The sequence below is a fragment of the Lissotriton helveticus genome, chromosome 2_2, assembly GCF_964261635.1.
Source record: "Lissotriton helveticus chromosome 2_2, aLisHel1.1, whole genome shotgun sequence".
Classification (NCBI taxonomy): Eukaryota; Metazoa; Chordata; class Amphibia; order Caudata; family Salamandridae; genus Lissotriton; species Lissotriton helveticus.
In genome coordinates, this window is record NC_136060.1 from 141663400 (window position 1) to 141688635 (window position 25236).

At 45.8% G+C, this 25236-nt stretch overlaps 1 protein-coding gene across 1 annotated transcript in view; it reads left to right on the forward strand.

Moving 5' to 3' along the window:
• The window catches only part of NFXL1 (nuclear transcription factor, X-box binding like 1), a 624964-nt gene that overhangs the window by 219588 nt on the left and 380140 nt on the right, over positions 1-25236 (forward strand). The window contains exon 12 of the mRNA XM_078678225.1: positions 5573-5663. Coding sequence (XP_078534351.1) covers positions 5573-5663 — 91 coding nt within the window. The remainder of the gene's footprint in view (positions 1-5572; positions 5664-25236) is intronic.

Below are 25236 nucleotides of genomic sequence, written 5' to 3' on the forward strand. Positions count from 1 at the left end.
CAGCTCGACCAAGCAAAAAACCGTCCAAGTAAACTGTTCCAGCTAATCCGATCACAATCCAAGGAACAACCCCTAGCAGTTGACACTATGGGCAATGCACCTTCCTGTGAAGATTTCTCTGCTTTCTTTAACCAAAAAACTGACAACATAAGGAGCGATCTCCTCATTGACGCAAGCCTTTACTCAAAACCCCACTGCATAACAACCAATGAACTAAAAAACAATGCTACATGGTCATCCTTTGGCACCTACTCTGAAGAAGAAATTGACAGAATACTCAGCACCCTGAAACCATCCAATCACCTCACTGACCCTCTTCCTGCTAACGCCGTAAAAGACTTCACCCCTTTGCTCCTCCCACTCTGGACTAAAATTATCAACAGCTCACTTCAACAAGGAACAATCCCTGACTCCCTCAAAGTTGGACAAGTTACACCTTTACTAAAGAAACCAACAGCCGACCCCACTGATCTAAACAACTACCGTCAGATTACCAACATTCCCACTCTCGCCAAACTGCTGGAAAAATGCCCTCAACTACAACTGACAAAGCACCCTCATCAATCAGGCTTCCGAGCAGGGCACAGCACTGAAACCGCTATGACTCACATAATTGACGACGCCCTCCAAATTTTAGATCAAAATGATACCTGCCTCCTCATCCTTCTTGATCTCTCTTCAGCATTCAACACTGTGAAACATGAGAACTTACTCGAACTCTTAAACACAAGAATGGGTCTCTCTGGGACTGTTCTTCAGTGGTTCACTTCCTTTCTACACAACCAGTCTCAAAAATTCAAGAACAAAAACTTGATGTCCTCTCCAGTACCTGTTTCGTTAGGTGTCCCCCAAGGTTCATGCCTATCCCCTACTCTATTCAACCTAGTTATGGAACCTCTCTCCACCCTGCTATAAGCATCCAATGTTCACTTTCACATGTACGCCGATGACACTCAACTATATCTCAAGCTACAATCCCCAAAAGACATTATGCGTCTGAACTCAACGATCAGAAGCACCCAATCTTGGCTGGCCGATAACCACCTCAAACTCAATGCTATGAAAACTGAGTTCCTCCTGATCTCACCTCCCGCGAAAATCTCTACCACACAAACATGGCTTAAGCACCTAACTGCACTCAATGTCCAACCGACCATCGTGGATTCAGCAAAATCTTTAGGCTTGACACCAACCTCAACATGCAGCAGCATATCAGCAAGGCAACTAAGGGGGCGAACTTCCAAATAAATACCTTGAGGAAACTTAAACCCTTCCTCCCAGCCAAAGACTTCCAAACTGCAGTACAAGCACTAGTCATCCCTCGCATAGACTACGGCAGCGTGGCCCTCTGCGGCCTCCCCCTAACTACAACTGCACCCCTAAGAGCTTCACTTAATGCGGCAGCAAGACTCATCACTGGATCTAAAAAACATTCACATATCTCCCCTGACTTTAAATCCTTGAACTGGCTGCCTTTTGAAGCCAGAATACAGCTGAAAATTGCCTGCATGACGCACAAGGCTATACACCTGAAATCACCTGGCTACCTCACGCAGAAGTTGACAATTTCCGGTGGGTCCAGAAGTACAAACAATCTTCTGCTGAAGCCTCGAAGATTCCGAAAGGAAAAATCGTACAAACGCTCTTTCTCAGGAATGGCGCCCAGGATCTGGAACTCACTCCCTCCTGAAACCAGACTCATCTCCTCCACTCTTCTTTTTAAGAAAGAAGTTAAAGCTATCCTCATGGCTAAATACACTTGAACTACTACGTTTGATCTACTCTGCGTCGATCAGTATTACCTGTCTGATTCCTATGCACATGTGTTTTACTTGTATTATTGAACTACCTGATTGTCCATGCTCCCTCTTATTTGTACTATTTACATTGACTTGATGACCTACCTTCCTACTATGCTCCCTCGTGTACCTACCCTTCCACTCACTTACCCCTTGCCTTTGTAAAGCGCTCTGTTATCTGCAAAGATCTTGTTCGCGCTATATAAAACTTTCAAAATAAATAAATAAATACCTGTAATTTACCGGATTCCTTTCTGCATGGTTATCCCCAATTTGGTGGCCATCTTGGTCTCATTTGGGACAGTACAGTTCATGGGTCAGGATAGAATCAGGGGTTGTTAGATTTACACCTTGTAAAATCATCCCCAGTGTTTCCCCCATCTAATAACCCTGGCCTCTGGCAACAATGGACATGTTGTGATGAGTTCTAGGAGAACAAGGAATACCCCCGGTCATTCATCTATTAAAAATAAGACTTTGCACAACTTGTTTTCAGTGGGATGAAACAAAATAATGGGGCCTCCCTACAGAATGTCAAAAGGAACCCCTTAATCTGCTATGTCTTACAGATATTCCTTGGCCTTGGCTGAATGGGGGGGTGCCTGATAGGTTTGGGGGTTCCCTGAATTGTTGGGGGTCCACTGTGCTGCAGGGCGCTGTGTTAGGCCTCTGCTTAACCTATTTCCCTTTTTGCTGCTGAATGTTCCCTTATCTGTGTTCTCTAGTGCCTCTCTGAGTTGGTGATGGCTAGTATCTTTCGGACCACTGCAAGTTGCACCCCATGCATTTTTCCACATACTTTTAGCTGCTGCGTGCTTGATCGTGTCCTGTATACTTCTTCCTGTGGCTTGTTGGCGCTGGTAAACTATCCCTGGTAATCTATAAAAATGGGTAACAGATGTGAGGAGGCTTTTGTGTGTAGGGACATCACGCAGCATCCGTTCCGGATCTAATAATCTGAGCCGACACTATCCTCGAATAAACAGCTCTGCTTGCACGCATGTTCCTGGAAAAGTCAGGTTATCAGTGGCACTGTTCTCATTACTACTTACCCTGCTAACTCTCACGTTTAAAGTGTGCATAGGTTCCAGGTAAAGTTAGGTTATCAGTGGCACTGTTCTCATTACGACTTGCCCTCTTAACTCTCATGTTTGAAGCATGCATAGGCTCCTGGTAAAGTTAGGTTATCAGTGGTACTGTTCTCATTACAACTTACCCTCTTAACTCTCATGTTTGAAGTATGCGTAGGTTCCAGGTAAAGTTAGGTTATCAGTGGCACTGTTCTCATTACTACTTACCCTGCTAACTCTCACGTTTAAAGTGTGCATAGGTTCCAGGTAAAGATAGGTTATCAGTGGCACTGTTCTCATTACGACTTGCCCTCTTAACTCTCATGTTTGAAGTATGCGTAGGTTCCAGGTAAAGATAGGTTATCAGTGGCACTGTTCTCATTACGACTTACCCTCTTAACTCTCATGTTTGAAGTATGCGTAGGTTCCAGGTAAAGTTAGGTTATCAGTGGCACTGTTCTCATTACTACTTACCCTGCTAACTCTCACGTTTAAAGTGTGCATAGGTTCCAGGTAAAGATAGGTTATCAGTGGCACTGTTCTCATTACGACTTGCCCTCTTAACTCTCATGTTTGAAGCATGCATAGGCTCCTGGTAAAGTTAGGTTATCAGTGGTACTGTTCTCATTACGACTTACCCTCTTAACTCTCATGTTTGAAGTATGCGTAGTTTCCAGGTAAAGTTAGGTTATCAGTGGCACTGTTCTCATTACGACTTGCCCTCTTAACTCTCATGTTTGAAGTATGCGTAGTTTCCAGGTAAAGTTAGGTTATCAGTGGCACTGTTCTCATTACGACTTACCCTCTTAACTCTCATGTTTGAAGTATGCGTAGTTTCCAGGAAAAGTTAGGTTATCAGTGGCACTGTTCTCATTACGACTTGCCCTCTTAACTCTCATGTTTGAAGCATGCATAGGCTCCTGGTAAAGTTAGGTTATCAGTGGCACTGTTCTCATTACGACTTACCCTCTTAACTCTCATGTTTGAAGTATGCGTAGGTTCCAGGTAAAGTTAGGTTATCAGTGGCACTGTTCTCATTACGACTTGCCCTCTTAACTCTCATGTTTGAAGTATGCGTAGGTTCCAGGTAAAGTTAGGTTATCCGTGGCACTGTTCTCATTACGACTTGCCCTCTTAACTCTCGTGTTTGAAGTATGCGTAGATTCCAGGTAAAGTTAGGTTATCAGTGGCACTGTTCTCATTACGACTTACCCTCTTAACTCTCATGTTTGAAGTATGCGTAGTTTCCAGGTAAAGTTAGGTTATCAGTGGCACTGTTCTCATTACGACTTGCCCTCTTAACTCTCATGTTTGAAGTATGCGTAGGTTCCAGGTAAAGTTAGGTTATCAGTGGCACTGTTCCCATTACGACTTACCCTCTTAACTCTCATGTTTGAAGTATGCGTAGGTTCCAGGTAAAGTTAGGTTATCAGTGGCACTGTTCTCATTACGACTTGCCCTCTTAACTCTCGTGTTTGAAGTATGCGTAGGTTCCAGGTAAAGTTAGGTTATCAGTGGCACTGTTCTCATTACGACTTGCCCTCTTAACTCTCATGTTTGAAGTATGCATAGGTTCCAGGTAAAGTTAGGTTATCAGTGGCACTGTTCTCATTACGACTTGCCCTCTTAACTCTCATGTTTGAAGTATGCATAGGTTCCAGGTAAAGTTAGGTTATCAGTGGCACTGTTCTCATTACGACTTGCCCTCTTAACTCTCATGTTTGAAGTATGCATAGGTTCCAGGTAAAGTTAGGTTATCAGTGGCACTGTTCTCATTACGACTTGCCCTCTTAACTCTCATGTTTGAAGCATGCATAGGTTCCAGGTAAAGTTAGCTTATCAGTGGCACTGTTCTCATTACGACTTGCCCTCTTAACTCTCATGTTTGAAGTATGCATAGGTTCCAGGTAAAGTTAGGTTATCAGTAGCACTGTTCTCATTACGACTTACCCTCTTAACTCTCATGTTTGAAGTATGCATAGGTTCCAGGTAAAGTTAGGTTATCAGTGGCACTGTTCTCATTACGACTTACCCTCTTAACTCCCGTGTTTGAAGTATGCGTAGGTTCCAGGTAAAGTTAGGTTATCAGTGGCACTGTTCTCATTACTACTTACCCTGCTAACTCTCACGTTTAAAGTGTGCATAGGTTCCAGGTAAAGATAGGTTATCAGTGGCACTGTTCTCATTACGACTTGCCCTCTTAACTCTCATGTTTGAAGCATGCATAGGCTCCTGGTAAAGTTAGGTTATCAGTGGCACTGTTCTCATTACGACTTACCCTCTTAACTCTCATGTTTGAAGTATGCGTAGGTTCCAGGTAAAGTTAGGTTATCAGTGGCACTGTTCTCATTACAACTTACCCTGCTAACTCTCACGTTTAAAGTGTGCATGGTTCCAGGTAAAGTTAGGTTATCAGTGGCACTGTTCTCATTACGACTTTGCATCTGCTAACTCTCATATTAGTAGTAGAGGGTTTAACTTGTTGCTTTAGAAACCAACTTAAGACTTTCTTTGTTCACTGTTTACCATTGGCAGTCCACTGATCGTGAAAAACGGTGGCTGAGTGTCATGGTAACTATGTACTTAATGTTGGTAAACCTGTTTACGTTTTAACCAATGGACGTGGTATGCGGTACCTGGAATGAGGACCACAAAACGCATTTATAAATAGATTTACTCCATTTCTGTTTTCTGTATTTTCAGTGCTGCCCTGGAAACTGCCCAACGTGTGATCAGATGTGCGGAAGAACATTAGGCTGCAGAAACCACAAATGCCCGTCCGTTTGCCACAGAGGTAAAAAGGCCCATGATTCAAAACTTGAACGTGCATTTTAGCGTGAATATTTTGGTTCTAAGTCAACTCTCAGTAAACAGGCTCCTGCGTAACCATATTCAGTTATTAAGATTTCATACATAAGGACACGCAGTTGTGGTTCTAGCGCTTTACACATCAATAATATCCCCAATATCGAATAATATGATTGTACCGGTAAGTTTTCATAGTCAGACATCCTGTTATACACACCGGCTCCCATTTAAAGTTTGTAGAGTAGCAGTCATTTCATGTTTCCTCTGAAGGCATTACTGCAACCAGTAATTGTAAAAATGACCACATATGTTGGAGCAAATGGGGAATAAGTTGTAGAAACAGTGTTCCCCCACGTTTGCCCTCAGTTATTGGTGCAAAATTAGCACCAGTGCTCCCATGCAGAGAAGTGGCATTGCCACATTTTTGGAGGTAGCAATAGCACCTTTTTGTAAATACGAAAATCATATTAAATGCACTGGGAACTTATTTCTGCATATGCTTGACATCATCTGCCTGACTCTAAATGAGGGGTCAGTTGGTTTCTTGCTGTTACAATTTTTGTTATTGGTCGTGGGCTTGAAATGCATTATTCATGGGAGTAGTTACATCTTCTGCGCTCTGAGTATGTATGCATCGCAGCATTGTTAGAACGACGCTTGAGACACACAAAGGTGGTGAGTAAGTGGCATGTCCACTTGTAAGCGGCAGCGGAGGTCTGGCTCAGTTTACACAGTGTCACCCAGACATTTAAATAAACACTCCTGGCATCCAGTAAAAATAACCCTCGCCGTCCGCAATTATATTACAGCAGATTTTAAAGTACTTTGCTTCACTTAATGGTTTTTTCTTCTCCCGTCCAGTTAAGCACATTGCTTTTTCCATCTGGTTTTGGAATGTACACATCGTATAGAGTTTCCTTTTCCTTCCAGGCTAATTTAGGTGTGCTCTCTAGCTTGTTTGCCTTGCCATGGAAACGAGCTAACTATGCCAGGAGCTGCATTTTAACAGCCGCGTCATTAAACAAGTAGTAACAGATTATCGCCTCAACACACAATCGCAATTGGCCCGGGGTTTTAAACGGAGAAGCACCCACATCAGACGGTAAAGTTATGTGTTTGATAGTTCAGCACTTTCCCAAACCATTTCACCCATAACTCCTTTCATGGATGAATGTCCCTGCTGCAGCTGACAGGGTCTTGTATTGACCCAGGTGGAATGGAACTTCAGCCTTCCACCTTTTAAAGATGATATTTTTTTATTATTTTTATTTATTATGAATCTTTTATAGCGCGTGGTTACCCTTGGGCATCCCAGCGCTTGTCAAGGTATCCGCCGACCCGCTGCAAAGCCAAATTCAGCATCTAAGACGAGAAAAGTAGTGTTTTCAGAAGCTTCCGAAAACGAAGTATACATGTCTCAAGACGCATTTTCAATGGGAGCGCATTCCAGAGGGTAGCTGTGTGCACCGAGAATCTTCTACCCCCAGTGCGAGCCTTATACACTCTGGGGACCTGAAGCAAGAATTCCTGATCAGAGCAAAGAGCTCTGTTCGCTTTATATGGCACCACTAACTTCCTTAGGGCGGGGGTCCTTTCCCCTGAAGGATCTTATGGGCAGTGCAGAGAGCTTTAAACTTAACCCTCTCTCGCACCGGGAGCCAATGCAATGTTTTCAAGGCGGGCTTAGCTGATTGCCTCCTTGGCGCGTTAGTCAGCATCCTAGCAGCAGCATTTTGCACCTGCTGCAGCTTGCTTTACGTGGCTTCGGGGGCGCCAAGGAATATGGCATTACAGTAATCGAGCCTAGAAATAATTAGCCCCTGGATAAGTAATGCAAAGGGCAAGGACTTAGGTTATGGCCTTTTATGACCTCGCTTGTTAAATACAACATCCTACAGAAAGTGCAATAATCAAGAATTTAGACAAAGGATGTTTGACCCTTGCAATGGCATCTACCCCTTTTAAGGATGCAGGCACCTTCATTCACGTAGTGATTCCTTCTAGATACTACTCTACTCACTAGCCGAGATGAAGACAATTCCATATTCCTTGTAGAGCAGGGGTTCTTAACCTTTTGACTTCCTTGGACTCCTAACTTAATCTTTCCTGGAATTTGGGGACCCCCGACTGAATCATTATTGGAATTCAGTGACCCCCATCTGAGCCATTATTGGAATCCAGAGCTCCAGCCTAAGCAATTAAGATCATTTGAACTACAACGCAATACTCATTCAGTTCATTGCAAAATAACTGTATTTAGTCACCTTAATATGACCACAAAAGTAAACTGAAATCATACACAGCAAAGCTTAAAAAAATACACTAAAACCGCGCAATTCCATATTAAAATCCTTAAGAAAAAGTCAGAATAAAATAGAGATGAGACGCAGATCAAAAAATACGTAAAAAACCAAACCGTTTTAAGGGTCTAGCTACAGTCTTCTGTAACACTGAAACAAACCACAAGGAGGTGACTGTAAGTCACATGCTACGTCTTGCAGTAAAATGCTGCTAGTCCTTAAAAACCTATTTCATCTTTAAGCTAAAGTTGCAATTATTTCAATGCGTCATAAAAATAATGCACAGATGCCTATCTAACAGGAAAGCTGAAGATGTCTGATGCCAAAGCACCTACCCAAGCAATTTCCAAGTCTTAAGCACCAGCTTCAGGTAAGTGAATCAATCAATCATATCATTTGTAAAGCGCACAACTCACCCGTGAGGGTCTCAAGGCGCTGGGGCGGCGAATGCTGCTACTGCTCGAAAAGCCAGGTCTTGAGCAGTTTTCTGAAGGTCAGCAGGTCTTGGGTCTGCCGTAGGTGGATGGGGGGGGGTGTTCCAGGTCTTGGCGGCGAGGTGGGAGAAGATCTGCCACCTGAGGTCGCTCTTCGGAAGCGGGGGACTGTAGCGAGGGCGAGGTCGGCGGAGCGGAGCTGGCGGGTGGGGGTGTAGAAGCTGAGTCGTCTGTTGAGGTACGTTGGTCCGGTGTTGTGGAGTGCCTTGTGTGCGTGGGTGAGGAGCTTGAAGGTTATCCTCTTGTTGACCGGGAACCAGTGCAGGTCTCTCAGGTGGGGTGTGATGTGGCTGCGGCGAGGGATGTCGAGGATCAGACGTGCAGAGGCGTTCTGGATGCGCTGGAGCCATCTCAGGCTCAGGTGTTTGGCCGAGGCTCCTGCGTAGAGGGCGTTTCCATAGTCCAACCTGCTGCTGACAAGGGCCTGGGTGACTGTTCTTCTCGTTTCAGTGAGGATCCACTTGTAGATCCTACGGAGCATGCGGAGGGTGTTGAAGCAGGAGGAGGAGACGGCGTTGACCTGTTTAGTCATGGAGAGAGTGGAGTCGAGGATGACCCCTAGGTTGCGTGCGTGGTCGGTGGGTGTTGGAGCGGTTCCCAGTGAGGACGGCCACCAGGAGTCGTCCCAGGCCGAAGGGTTGGATTTGAGGATGAGGACCTCCGTCTTGTCCGAGTTCATCTTCAGTCGGCTGTTCCTCATCCATTCAGCAACGGCCTTCATTCCTTCGTGAAGGTTGGTTTTGGCGGTGTGGGGGTCCTTGGTGAGGGAGAGTATCAGCTGGGTGTCATCGGCATAGGAGAGGATGTTGAGGTCGTGCCGACGAGCGACGTGGGCGAGCGGTGCCATGTAGATGTTAAACAGAGTTGGGCTGAGGGATGAGCCCTGGGGTACACCGCAGATGATCTCGGTGGCTTCGGAGCGGAAGGGGGGAAGGCGGACGCTCTGTGTTCTCCCGGAGAGGAAGGAGGTGGTCCTGTCCAGGGCCTTCTCTTGGATCCCACCGTTGTGGAGGCGTGTTCGTAGTGTGTGGTGACAGACCGTGTCGAAGGCGGCTGACAGGTCCAGGAGGATGAGGGCCGCTGTTTCTTCGTTATCCAGCAGGGACTTTATGTCATCGGTGGTGGCGATGAGGGCAGTCTCGGTGCTGTGGTTGCTGCGGAACCCGGACTGGGAAGGGTCCAGGATGTTGTTCTCCTCGAGGTAGCGGGTCAGTTGTTCGTTGACAGTCTTCTCGATGACCTTTGCCGGGAACGGGAGCAAGGAGATGGGCCGGAAGTTCTAGAGGTCCTTGGGGTCCGCCTTGGGTTTCTTGAGTAAGGCGTTGATCTCGGCGTGCTTCCAGCTCTCCGGGAAGGTTGCTGTCTCGAAGGAGGTGTTGATGACTTTCGGAGATGGGTGCGATGAATGTGCTGGCTTTGTTGAAGATGTGGTGTGGGCATGGATCTGACGGAGATCCGGAGGGGATGGTGTTCATGATCTTGATGGTGTCATCGTCGTTGATCTTGGTCCAGTAGAGCAGGCGGTTGGTGCGGATGGTGGTCGTGGGGGCGGAGGTCTCAGTGGTAGTCGGGGTGGTCGTGGCGTTGAAACTGTCGTGGATGTCTGTGATCTTGCGGTGGAAAAAGGTGGCCAGCGAGTCGCACAGGTCTTGCGAGGGTGAGACGTCGTTGGTGTTGGAGCTGGGGTTGGAGAGTTCCTTCACGATGTTGAAGAGCTCTTTGCTGTTGTGCGCGTTGTTGTTTAGGCGGTCTTTGAAGGAGGCCCTTTTGGCGGATCTGATGAGGTGATGGTGTCTGCGGGTGGCATTCTTGTGGGCGGTGTGGCTGTCCGGTGTTCGTTCACGGAGCCAGATCTTCAGCTTTCGGCAGGTTTGCTTGAAGGCTCGGAGGTCTTCAGTGAACCAGCTGGCTTTCTTGTTGGTATGATTGTTGAAGGGTTTCTTGATAGGGGCGAGGGTGTTGGCGCAGTCATTGATCCACTGTCTGAGGTTGCGGGGGGCGGTGTCGGGTCGGTATTGTCGGCGGATGGGCTCTGGGCAAGGGTGGTGGTTAGCTGGTCTTCGGTGTCTTTGCTCCAGCAGCGGTGAGGCATCTGTTGGGTGCGGTGGTGCGTGGTGGGTTTCTTGAAGGTGAAGTGGATGCAGCGGTGGTTGGTCCAGTGGAGTTCGGTGGTAGATGTCTGATGCCAAACACAATCTCTTCTGAGCCCAGGGATTGTAAAACATGCAGTGCTTCTGTGCAATGATGCTAGAATACTTAATCAGTAAAGGCTTTAAAACAGAAGACCTATAGTTAGAGTAAAAGGTGCAAAAACATCACATGTAACGTGCTCTGTGCTGGTTTCTGATCACATGGACACGGTGGGCGAACTTGTGACCAATCATTGCACTGGGTAAAGGTGATTGGTCTATGAAATAGGCTGAGTTGAAACCTGAATAAAACAAAGTGCTGGTAGTGCTCTACATCATGCAGCAAGAAAGCGTGTATGTTCCTGAATGGTGTGAGCTGCATATATGACGCAAATGTGGAGGGTTCCGGTACCCATGCCCACATCTCATTCTCCCAGTAAGCATAGCACATAGCCCTGAACTGATTTTTGGCCACCTTATGCAAGGTGTGAGAAGAATCTTCAAACAAATCCCACCTACCCAAGGCCGTGGCTATATTCCTAATGCCTATCAACATCGAATGTAGACCATATACCTCTCCGTTCACAACTACCAACAAACCTGCCAACTGAGACAATGAGAATATTCAGATTTACTCATCAGCCACTTATGGCTAAAGCTGACTCTGCAGCATTTCATTTTCGCACTGATCACCCAACGCGTCAACGGTCCACCCTTCTTTTAGCAGGACCATACCAGACCTGCAGAGAAGAGGTAGTAGAAGCAGTAAAACAGAATTTTACATGTTCTTCCAATCCTCCCACCAACAAGCTCAAGTTCATTCTGCATTACATCTCTAGAGGCAAACATGACATATTAAATAGGAGCACAATTCTGAAGTTGCTTGGGATCATGCTGAGCACAGGCAGATAAACACCACACATTTGGAGTCAGTAGAATTTAAGGAAAATTTAAACTTGAGAGGGAGAGACCTTACTATCACTACTTGGTCTTCCCCTGACATAGTCAACCTTGTTTAACAGCTCAAGGACAATTTTTTCCTTAGGAGAATCGAGTTGTTGCAAGTGTTTCCACCACGTTATCTCAGCCCCTTGTCACCAAGTTCCAGCAACCTCAAAACACCAGATGGGGGGTATTCTGAGAGGAGCCATAGGTTCGACTTTTGTATGCATCTACCTCCACCTCTGACAGCCATTAGTATGCGCACAGATGGCCACCTTCGAGGAGTTATTTCCCAAGCACGTCGGACCGAGAATGATGTATCAAGGATGAGAGTCCACCAACAGCCTGTTCGCACATGAAGTCTAGGTGAGAAGTACAAAGTGTTCTCTTCTGTGAGTAACTCCCTCTCCTACTAATGATGGAGGAAAGCGATCTGCGCCATCTGGTGTCCTTGTCCACCCTTGCGCTCAGTTACAGCTCAAGCTCATGCCCCCACATTTTCCTTCTTGGTCTGGAATTTTGCACACTTTTGAGATTTGACCATCTTTCCCAAAGTCTAGTTGTGGACATTTTTAACTGGCAGGTGTTGTTTTGTTCTACCAGGTGAGTCGCCGCCATCTCTGCCTAAAAGAAAAAAGGTACCCGCATTAAGTGGGATTTTGTTATTGCTGAAACTTTCACAGCACAATTGGTTAAGGGTAACCGCAATTTGTTTGATGTTTGCCTCTATGCTGAGGCTGAGGAGGCAAATATAAAGAGTGATTATCACCCATTCAGAGGCAGTATCAGGAGATTTATGTAGGGTAGAACACGAGAGACCTGAGAAGGGGATGGTTTGGCATAGCATGCTCCAGTGCTCACAAAGAGGTAGTGACTGGTTTTCACAAACAGCCTAGGTCTGCCCCTGAAGGTGCTTGTTGCAGAAAGGCCAACAAAAACACAATCCTAGAAAGGAAATAGAAGGCCTGTAAAGATCTTCAGGCCTGTAAAGATCTTCAGGAACCTCCTGCAAGAAGGCCTCCTGCAAGAACAATCAGAACGCTTTTTGGGCTATCATAAATCAACCGTTTCTTAAAAGCTATGAGGAACTTTTGATTGAATCGGTGATATCTGGCCATAAATGGGCTACCTTTTTTGTGGACGTTTACTCCATCATTGATGGAAAATAGTGAAAGCGCATCTTCCACCGCAGCAAGGGCCTGTTTTCTCCCTAAGTATTGTCCCTCACTGGAAGATGTGATTACAGCCATTAGATCCAGCTCCAGTGGAAAAGCCCATGGCCCGGATGGGGGTGCCTCTGGACCTTTTCAAGAGCTAGCTAGACTTCTGGGTCCCCTTGTTAGCTAACATCCTCAACGCAGCCAGCTCTTTCACCAAGATTCCATCATGGACCGACTTGTTAATCGTCCTGATCCTTAAAAAAGGGAACCAAGAGGACCCTAGCTGTTATCACACAGTCTCTCTTCTGGACACTACGGTGAAGGTCCTGGGTCTTATACTACTCTCCACCCTTGAGGCATGGGCAGAGGAGAGAGGTACCTTTACAGATATCCAGTACTGGTTGAGGAGAGGGCAGGGGAGCAGAAAATCAATGCCTCAAACGTTGTCTTCTCTTAGGGAAACATACAGTCGCTAAGCGTGGCGCTAGGTACTTGGGTTTTATGGATCTGTCCAGTGCCTTTGATTGCATGTCTCACACTAAATTGTGGGGCAGAATGGAAAATCTGGGTATTGAAAGATTAATTAATAATACCATCAGAGAAAAACAATTGTGACTCAAATTATAAAGTCAGGTTTGGGCTTGGGGTAGAGTGCACCGACTTGTTCAGAATGCGCAGCGGTGTTAGGCAAAGGTGTGTCCTTGCGCCTCTCCTATTCTCACTTTATATTAACCATCTGGAAAGGGAATTAGTACTAAGGTGCAGGGACATGCCCCAGATTGGTAACCGTCCTATACTCCTGTCGGACCACAGTGACTCTTGGATACCTTGGGTTCAATTGGAGGATCAATACCAAAAAGTCCTTTGTAATGTCTTGTGGCTACAGGAGGGACATGCAAGCAACCTTTAAGCTACATGCCACCTCTGTAAAAACACATGACTACCATTCAGTTAACTGGGGTTAACTTTCAGTTGTAGAGGTTCCTGGCTACCACAGGTAGAAATGACAATCAATTAGCAAGGAGCATCAATGCTGTCTTCTCCATTACGGCTAAACTAGGCTATAGATGGGTTGCTCACATGTTGGCATTGACAGCACAAAGTGTTTCGGCACTGCAACATATGGGGGGAGGGTCAGGGGCATACAGACAGCATCACCTTTACAGGTTACAGAAGCAAGTGTTCGAGGCATGTGGGCTGCTAAATTCATATCTTAGCATTAGATCGCCGCCTAGTGTTGGGTCCGGATGATCGCACATTGTTGTCCTGGAAGAGTCTTTGAAGTATCCTGAGATAGGTGGCTCCTCCCCTGGACTACAGTGCGCATGGGCATCGGCTCCATCCCCAGATTGTTTTTTTCCGCCATTGGGTTCGGATGCGGTCTCGACTTCTCTCTGTCGGAACCGAGTAAAACTTACTTTTTAAGGCCAAAAGGCCTTATATTTTATACCGTCGGTATTGTTTGCGCACGGTCTCGAGTTCTTCCAACTCTTGGAGTCGGATTCAGCGGAGTTTTTCACTCTTCGGACGTCGAGGCCTTCTCATCGCGACACGACCGCAACTTTCCAGCATGGAGCGGAGTCCGTTTAAGTACTGTCCGCTCTGTGGGTCTAAGTACCCACATATAGACCTGCACCCGGTCTGTAACAAATGCCTTTCACCGGACCATGACGACGGCAAGTGCAAGGCTTGCGCTCAGTTCCGGTCTAAGAAGACTCTCAAGCTCCGGCGCGCGGTGCGCCTGGAGGCCAGACAAGCGGCCCCGGATCCAGAAAACATCTTCGGCGACCAAGAAGAAGATGAACAGGATCATCATCTCCAGATATCCCCACCCGAAACGGAGGTCGAGGCGGATCCGGTGGACGACGACGGAGTCGCGGGTCAAGGCCTTGAATACGTCGACGAGGTAGGGGACGTCGAAGAGATTTATGGGGCCGCGGAAGATAGCTCAGGGGACGAGCTATGCCCCGAAGGTTTCGAAGATCACGATCGGGTCACGGGATCGCCAGTTGGCCTTACCCAAGACCCCGTGCCGCAAGCTACGGCCCCGCCATCAGGCCCGGCCACGGACATACTTGCTGAGCAGGCCGGATCGAAACCGAAACCGAAACCTACGGTGTCGACTACACCTAAAATGGCCGACCCGAAAACGAAACCGAAACTTATGGACTCGAGCGTCCCTAAAATGGCGGCCGGACCACAGAAAACTACTGCACCCGCCGCCGCATCGGCTCCGTCGACCTCCGGTCCGCAGAAGTCGAAGAAGTCGGTCGATTCCGCGGGGTCAAAATCGGCGCCAGAGGAAGGTTCCTCTAAAAAGGGTGGTCGGCACGGATCAACCGCGGCGACACCGTCTAAGCACGCCAAGGCCAGCGGCACTGCTCCGGTTACGCCTGGGACTCCGTTAGTCGGTCGCGTAGTGGACACGGAACCGACACAAGCGCACGGATCGACAGCTGGCACATCTGCGCATCGATCCAAGGACTCTGGGTCAGCGACAACTGCATCGGCGTCCAAACCTAAGAAAGGCCACCATGACGTCGGATCCGAGGGGAAGGTCAAGACATCCTCGTCAGCGCCAAAAGCCACTGTGAGTGAAGCGTCCCCCATCGCCGCTTCGCTACAGAGAATCAGGGACAAGGCCGCTGCTACGTCGGCTCCGTTGCCGTCGCCTCAGACGCCGATGGACGCTCCGGCAAAGCCTAAGAGTAAGCTTCTCTTCCTTCTGCCGCCGAAAGAGGCTCCGAAGGCCTTTTCCACGAAATCGATGCCAAAGAAGTCGGATTCTTCTACGGCAGGAGCACCTTCAGGTCGAGAACTCGAATCAGAGGACGATTCTGAGCACTTCATCGACGCCAACACAGGCAAATTAACCCTTTACAAAAGGAGGATCACTTCAGAGCCTCTGGACTCCTATGTCATCCCACTAAAGAAAAAAAGGGTTCCTCAGGACGCTTCTAACCTCATAGAGCCTATCCAGCCTCCTCCAAGAAGAAGCCCTACTCCCTCACCAGAACAATCTGAGGGTGAGGGATATGATGAAGAGGACCAATACACCTTCCCCATCAATGAACCAGATGCACATCCAGATGTATATGATGACATTGGTGACCAAGGCACCCAGGGTGTGGGGCAAGACCCACAACCTTTCAGTGCACGTGCATCCCCAACAGAGGATTCTGCAGGCTTTCATGCACTCATTGAGAGGGCAGCTGCTAATCATGATGTGGACATGCATGCTGACCCGGTTGAAGAAGACTTTCTCTTTGACACATTTTCAGTCTCTGAAAGGACTGTAAAGACACTGCCTATGCTCAAGGGGGTCCTCAAACATGCTGCGGACATCTTTAAAGAACCTACCAGGGCGAGAGTGGTCAATCCACGTATTGAAAAAAAGTACAGACCAGCACCTGCAGACCCTGCATACATTCGGGGACAGTTGCCGCTGGACTCCCTGGTGGTCGCCAATGCCCGCAAAAGGGCCAACTCCCAAACAACGGGTGAAGCTCCTCCCCCGGATAAGGAGTCCAAAGTGCTAGAGGCAGGGGTCAAAAGAGTAGCTGCACAGGCTGCCAACTTTTGGCGTATTTCTAATACACAAGCACTCTTAGCACGTTACGATAGGGCGCATTACGACACCCTAGAGCAGATTGTACAACACCTGCCTCCAAAGTTTCAAGAGGGCACAAGACTGCTTATAGAGGAAGGGAAACTGATCTCCAACGCAGCCATCAAGTGTGCACTTGACGCCGCAGACACAGCAGCTAGGGCGATCAACACTAGCGTCATGCTGAGACGACAAGCTTGGCTCCGCATATCAGGGTTTAAACCTGATATTCAGACAACCATACTTAATCAGCCAGTCAATCCTGATAGACTGTTTGGTCCAGATGTTGACACCACCCTCGAAAAGATAAAGAAGGACACAGAAACTGCTAAGTCCATGGGGGCCCTACAATCACAACAGTTTCGTGGCAATAATTTTCGTCGCTCAGGTGCACGTGGAGTCACCAGAGGACAGATGGGTCAACAATCGCAATTCTCAAGAGGTGGAGCACAATCCTCGTTCACAAAACAGAACAAGGGAGGTTACAGGAATAACAGCAACAGAGGTCGCGGCAGAGGAAACAACAACTCCCGCTCCTCTACCCCAAGCAAACAGTGACTCTCTGTCACTGCCCCCCGACCACTTAACACCTGTCGGGGGGAGACTGCAGCAGTTCCTGCCCGTCTGGAGAAACATCACCACAGACAGGTGGGTGCGACAACTAGTCCAGTATGGTTATTGCCTAGAGTTGAAATCCACTCCACCCAACATCCCGCCAAGGCAAAGGCCTATGTCCGCAGAGCACTTGCACTTATTGCAGCAGGAAGTAGTGGCGATGCTGCAAAAAGGTGCAATCGAGCTCGTGCCAGTGGGAGAGGAAGGCACAGGGGTATATTCCCTGTACTTCCTTATTCCAAAGAAGGACGGATCTCTCAGACCCATTCTAGATCTACGTCCCCTCAACCTGTACATACTGTCAGAACATTTCCATATGCTTACACTGCAACAGATTCTTCCCTTGTTAAACCAAGGGGACTTCTTAGCAACCTTAGACCTCAAGGATGCTTATTTCCACATTCCACTACACCCGTCCCACAGGAAATACCTCAGGTTCACTATCCAAGGCAAGCATTACCAGTTCAAGGTCCTACCCTTCGGAGTCACCACAGCCCCAAGGGTGTTTACCAAGTGTCTGGCGACAGTAGCAGCGCACCTCAGGAGGCAGAACATCCATGTCTACCCCTACCTGGACGACTGGCTCGTTCAAGCCAAGTCGGAACAGCAGTGCGCCGCGGACATGTCGACTACCATTCACCTCCTGCACAATCTAGGTTTCTCGTTGAACTACCCAAAGTCGCATCTTCAGCCGGCACATGTACGGCAGTTTCTAGGTGCGACGATCAATACCCTAACGGCCATGGCTCAACCAAACCAAGTCAGGATAGACAGCATGCAGTCTCTAATCCAGAAGTTCAGACCACAACGCTCGCTTCCAGCGCGAGTGTTCATGCAGTTGATAGGCATGATGGCCTCCTGCATCTTCATAGTCCCTCACGCACGGTTACATATGCGCCCGCTCCAGGAGTGCTTAGCAAATCAGTGGACACAGGCTCAAGGGAATTTAACAGACCTAGTGTTGGTTACCAGTCGGGCATACGACTCTCTGCATTGGTGGACTCCACACAACCTTTGCAAGGGCCGACTGTTCCAGGAGCCAGTGCCACAGATTATCCTGACAACGGACGCATCTCTCCAGGGATGGGGAGCTCATCTGCTCACTTACACAGTGCAGGGACTATGGACAATGCAGCAACAGAAGATGCACATCAACTATCTGGAACTGATGGCAATCTTCATGGCAATCAAGTCCTTCATTGTACATCTGACCAACAAGGTAGTGTTAGTCCGGACGGACAACATGACCGCGATGTACTACATTCAAAAGCAGGGGGGCACCCACTCGCCACAGCTGTCTCATCTGGCTCAGAGCATGTGGAAGTGGGCCATTCAGAGGAACATTTTCCTCATGGCAGAACACCTCCCGGGCAAGGACAATCAGATGGCGGATCTGCTCAGCAGATACAGCCATCAAATGCACGAGTGGGAGTTACACCCATCTGTACTCCACCCGTACTTCCAACAGTGGGGTCATCCGGAGATAGACCTGTTTGCCACAAAAGAAAACGCAAAATGCCAACACTTTGCCGCCAGGTTCCCTCACCCACAGTCGCAGGGGAATGCGATATGGATGAACTGGTCAGGCAAATTTGCGTACGCTTTTCCACCAGCCCCTCTGATACCGCTGGTGGCAAGAAAGCGAAGGCAGCACGCGATGACTCTCATCCTGGTTGCTCCAACGTGGGCGCGCCAAGCATGGTACACCACGTTCCTCGAACTCTCAGTGGTACCGCATCAAAGACTGCGCCTCACGCCCAGACTTTTGACGCAGAACCATGGAGAAATTCAGCATCCAGATCCGCAACAGCTCAACCTGGCGATCTGGCTCCTGAAGTCCTAGAGTTTGGATACCTTAACCTGCCTCCAGAATGCATGAACATCATTAAAGAGGCAAGGAAGCCAACTACCAGAGCATGCTATGCTGCAAAATGGAAGCGTTTTGTCATTTACTGTACAGCCAATGACATCAACCCGCTAGATGCGTCTATCCATGACATCATTTGCTATTTGTTGCATCTTTACAAGTGCAATCTAGCGTACACTTCCATTCGGATACATCTATCCGCCATAGCGGCTTATCTTCAGAGCAGGCAGCATCTCTCTGTCTTCAGGGTGCCTGCCATTAAAGCTTTCCTTGAAGGTCTGAAACGAGTCATTCCCCCAAGGACACCACCAGCTCCGGTGTGGAACCTCAATGTGGTCCTCACCAGACTGATGGGACCACCATTTGAGCCACTGCACTCGTGTGAACTCCAGTTCCTAACGTGGAAAGTAGCTTTCCTAATAGCTATTACGTCACTGAGGCGTGTTAGTGAGCTACAAGCGCTCACAATACAAGAGCCATTCATTCAGATTCATCCAAACAGGGTAGTGCTACGCACTAACCCCAAATTCCTTCCGAAGGTGGTGTCACAGTTTCATCTCAACCAAACTATTGACTTACCGGCATTCTTCCAAAACCCACAAACGGTGGCGGAGAGAATGCTCCATACCTTAGATGTACGGAGGGCGTTGATGTACTACATAGACAGGACACAACCCTTTAGAAAGACAAAACAACTTTTTGTTGCCTTCGCACCACAACACAAAGGCAACCCTATTTCCAAAGCAGGAATAGCCAGGTGGATTGTTAAGTGCATCCAAATATGTTATCAAAAGGCCAAGCGCACTTTAACGATACCCCCAAGGGCGCACTCCACACGCAAACTGGGGGCATCCATGGCTTTCCTAGGGAACATTCCTTTAGAGGATATTTGCAGAGCAGCCACGTGGGTTACACCACATACCTTTACAAAACACTACTGTGTTGATGTACATTCCAAGCAGCAAGCTGCTGTAGGACAAGCTGTTCTCAAAACACTTTTTCAAGTTTCTGCAGCTGGCACGGGCAACCGCCGCTGATGGAGGGACTGCTATGTATTCTATGCTAAGATATGAATTTAGCAGCCCACATGCCTCGAACTGAATATGCTACTTACCAGTATGCATCTGTTCTTGGCATGTAGGGCTGCTAACATTCATATCGCCCACCTTCCTCCCCGGTGCCTGTCGCAGCTGCAGATATACTATTGTATTCACTTATTAGCATGGACATCCTTTACACTTTTCACTCCATCTTCTGCCACAATGGCGAAAAACAATCTGGGGATGGAGCCGATGCCCATGCGCACTGTAGTCCAGGGGAGGAGCCACCTATCTCAGGATACTTCGAAGACTCTTCCAGGACAACAATGTGCGATCATCCGGACCCAACACTAGGCGGCGATCTAATGCTAAGATATGAATGTTAGCAGCCCTACATGCCAAGAACAGATGCATACTGGTAAGTAGCATATTCATTATCCACCGCTTACTGACCCTCCCACTGTCCACTGCCTCTTTCATCTGCCACAGGGAGTTAGGGCTTTCACATGTGAGAAAAGAGAGAGAAAGAACCCTCTCACTAGCAAACAGAAAGTTATCAACTGCCCATTTATTTAATCAATATCATAGCGACTTTCTCTGATTAATAAACAGTTCAACACCATATATTAAAAGTTGAAAAAACTTTAGTATGTTTTTATTTTATCTATTCTTTTTCATATAAATATTTTTGATTCCATTTTATATATTTTATACAGGGATTGAAATATTACAAACATATAAATCTACACAAGACAAATAACTGAAAATTAAACTGTGAAACAAAGGAAAAAAGTTTTTTTGGGTCGTTGTAACACTGAAGTAGGCAAAGCGGTGGAATAGACTACGCGCGTTTCGGCCAGTAGCCTTCGTCAGGTGACCGTCATTCGCAACTAACAAGACATGACATAGTGCAACATATATCTATGAAAGAAGAACACAGAAAAATATATATATATCAGTCGCTTTTGATCTTGATGAAATATATTACATTGTAAATAAAAGCTCATTGGGTCAGTATTTACATTTCTATTGATAATGTAATGCCTCATGGTTATAAAACGGCAGACAACACCTCATTTCATATTATGATGAATTCAATAACTATTATTATTCAACATTCAATTTTCACATTTTTACATTTTCAATTCTTATTCAGTTATACATTGTGCGTGTCTATTCTAGAAATGTCTCTACCTCCTATCTAACAAAAATTATTCATACGCGTTAGGTACTATGCATATATCCTATAGATAACAGTCTATATCCTTTCCATACAACAAAGTAAAAGATGAAAGAAAAGAGAAAGTACAGCAAACCACATTGAACTTCTTTCCTGCAGATCGATATTTTCTATTCATTTAGATGTTAATACGTGTGGATACCTAAGTTTATGAAATAATTTAATCTCATCAATACTTACTTTTGTGGTATAAAAAGAGCAGGTATTTCACTTTTCTAATTTCCCCAACTAAAATAGGTTCCAACAAGGGTATTCGACTTTTAATTTGTAGTATATGGTCTGAAGGAAAGCTGTATAAGGGATAAACAACCTTTTACTGAGCATTCCACTTTCTCATATCCTTTTTATACATAAAATGGACAGACTTTCCTATTTTACCTGTTGGAGTTGTCGATTCGTGCAGTATATTTTTAAAGTTGCTTACGAAAATAGTTCAAAGGAGATAAAGGACTGAACCTATTAAGTGAATAAGAAGGAGAACGTTTTTTTACTTTCGACTACCCACAATTATTGATAGTTGTTTAAAATCTATCTAATGGTCTTCATTTACCTTCAGAGATATTGTGCCTTGCTCAACATTGGTTTTGCAAAGTGGGTTGTTTGATGGGGTACGATCTAATCTAAACACTTTCAGTATCAACTCTACGGACTCAGCCTATTGGATAAATGAGGGAGAAGTACTTTGTTATATTGTCAAATGTTCGCAATAATTAATAACTATTTAGGATATATCTGATGGTCTAGATTTACCTTTGCAAATATTATGTCTTATTTTACGAAGTGGGCAACTTGATGTAATGCAATCTTCGAGTAAACTCCCAACACTGTTCAACATGGCCTCTGCGGATTCAGTCTATAGGGGAACCGAAATAATTGGTTGAATATCCGGTATATTACATTATTATTTATGTATGAAAAAAGCACAACTCTGATAGAGATATATATATATATATATATATATATATATATATATATATATATATTGTAGCGATACCTTTTATTGCTTTTTTAGGAAGGTATAGAGCCATCCGGAATCTGTTTGATAGAATTATGGATACATCTAAAAGATAAGGATGGACAACGATGTAAGTACTTATTTCGCCATTACAATCTACAACTAATTTTTATCTAAGGGCTCCTACCATGCTATTTCCATTCACGTACCTTAACTCCAGTATGATCTTTCATATACAAGCCGATTCTCCGCAGCGGTACAAGCAAAGAGACTCACTAATCGTGGGTCTATATATAGAGATTAGTAAGGCCCGACTTTTCTAAATAATTGGCTACCGGTGTTCGCGTTCGAATGGCGCAGCCTGATATTGTTAGTATAGCGTCAAGGATTAAGGTTAGTGGTCACAAAAATAGAAAACGGACTACAGAAATGTAGTCCAAATCGCCCGACGAGTTGGTGGTCACAAAAATAAGAAACGGACTACCGAAGTGTAGTTAAAATCGCCAGACGAATTGAAAATAAGTCTCAAGTACAATCTCATGTATTTACAATACCATACATGAGGAATTGATATACTATTTGATTGTTAATTCGTTTTTCTTTTATGGTCATCAGAAAACAAATGACGGCGACGTATAAAAGCAAAATAAGGATCGTTTTACATGTTGAAACTATATCCCACTATGGCCTCATATCTCTACATAATCTTAATTGGAAGGTACAACGGGCTATATAATAGCTTGTTCCCACGGAATGTCGAGGTTCAGTCCAGATTTGACAGTGTCTAACGTGAAAATCCAGAAAACTTCTCGTTTTCGCCGGATTTTATCGGCACATAGTCCTTCTTTTGGGGTAATTTTCTCCAAAATTAACCACTGAATCTCTTCTGGCTTATGTTCGTATTCAATGTAATGAGCTACCAATGGGGCATTCATTTTTTTGGTACGGATCGCCGACTTATGTTCTGTTACTCTAGTATATACAGAACGAGATGATTCTCCAACATATCCCAGTTTGCATGGACACAATAGCAAATATACAATATTTTTGGTTTTGCAGTTCGTCATGTAATTCAATTGTATTGTAATCCCATTACGTCTAGCAAACTAAGTATATGTAGGGGTCCCCCGTCTTCTAAAAACAGTTAGGGCTTTCACACCTCGATGATATCTTAAGGACATGACTACTAATGTTGTGGCAAATGGTTTGGGTTAACAAAACACTTTCCTTAAATAGGAAGATAAACGAGAACTGTGTGTCCCTGTCCCGGGGCTTTGAGATTTCCTGGCTGAGGGGGGGATTAGGGATATGGCCACTGCCTTGGGAGGCAGGATTTGTTTGAAGATCATTCTCAAACTCTGCATACAGTGGACAAAAATATGCTCAGGGTTAGGTCATATGCTTACTTGTGGTGGGCAAGGGTATAAGAACCCTCCACGGTTAGCTAATATATGCAGGTCATGCCACTCATGAACATACAACCATTCTTGCTGCATGACGTACAGCACTACCAGCACTTTACTGCACTGAGGTTTCGACTCAATGCCCATGGACAGCCTTATCTCCCAGAGCCTCCCCCTCTTCACTCAGTCAAAGGCAGAAGTCAAGCCCATGAACCCAAGGTGTAAAGATCCGGACTTGGCCAAAGTATATTTACCAATGACCTGGTGCAGGCAGGTTAAGGCATTGGTCTACCGTGCCCAGGCCTTTCCTGAAACCTTTATGAGGTCAGTATGGTAATGTGTGTACACCTTACATGGATAGGAGACAGTGCCCAGACATGGATTAACATCCACAGCACTGAACAAACAAATGAGCAGAGCTTCAGATATGCTTTATAGAAACAAACAATGCACTCTGTGCTTATAGTCTTAGTAGTAGAACTCCAAACTGCAAATCCCAGAATGCAATGCAAGGCATTCTAAGGTGTGTCTTATTTGGCAACTTCACTTCTATTGCAGTAAATACAGCCCTGTAAAGCTGCTAGGGTGCTTACTGCTGGATATAGGTCCATATTAAATAAAAAATAAATAAGTACATACACCCACTGAGCCCTTTGGCATGAGGAGTCAATCAATTGTCAAGTGGCTGAATGAATGCAGCATCCCATTAGCCAATTATGGCTGTCTGTGTTTGCACTAGACAAGTACATAATCAAAACGTTGAAAACGAAATTACAAATCCCATAATGCAGTGTTACTGGCAAAAAAAACGCAGAACTTGGTAAATGGAAAAACAGTTTCTTTCATTTACCACTCAGCATATTTTCCTTACAAGGAAACTACATGGTAAGATTAGCAAGAAAGAATTCCGAGCTCGCTGCAGCTGGAGATACCACAGTTTACCTAGATATATGTATTTTCTAGTTTACCTTCCAGCCACTGCAGCATTGTTATAAAAAAAATAGGAACCTCTGAAAGCAACTGACGTAGAAGAGAAAATATACACCATTCAACGCTATTTGTGCTTGAGGCTACAGTGTCTGGTTAATGGGAGTGTTCTTTTTATACTCCTCAGACATTACTTTTGGTGTGAGGAATGGAGCAGTTCCGGGAACTCCCATGGTTACGCTGATACATCACAAAGAAAGTAACGTGCTGCGTTTTATTTGCTCTAGAAAGAATTAAAGTTGTGCATTACGGTTATTGGATTGAATAGTTAAACAGTGTTAAAAATTAATAGCACCTGAAATTTGAAAACTAACATCCGAAGTTATTTTAATAAAGTTTGTATGCAGTCAACTAAAAGCGCAATACATGCAACAGTAATGTAAAGCTCCCAATGGACCTTAATCTGAGCACTTTTCTGACTTAAAAGGCTGGTACGAAATCAGTTAAGCGAATGTAAATTAGAAAGGAAAAAAAACTGAAAAAGCAATTAATATTGGGATAGAGTTTACGACCTCCAGAAACCACACAGGTGAAAGATGCAATCTGGCTCGGGGACAAATGCCCACAGGCAAGACATCAAACTAGAGCGCTAGAGTCAGAGTCTACAACAGAGTTCTTCAAACGTTTGGATGCCGAGACCCTCCTGTCAACATTTTGAGGCGTAAGGACCCCCTCCTGCCAAAAAATTCTAAACCTGTAGGCAAGGCTACTGGAATTATGAGGCAGGTGAGACCAAATTACTCGACAGGCTTGACTAAATTGTGTGGGAAGAAAATGTAAATGAGGTTATGTGATGCCGCATATTTTGGGATAGCATTGC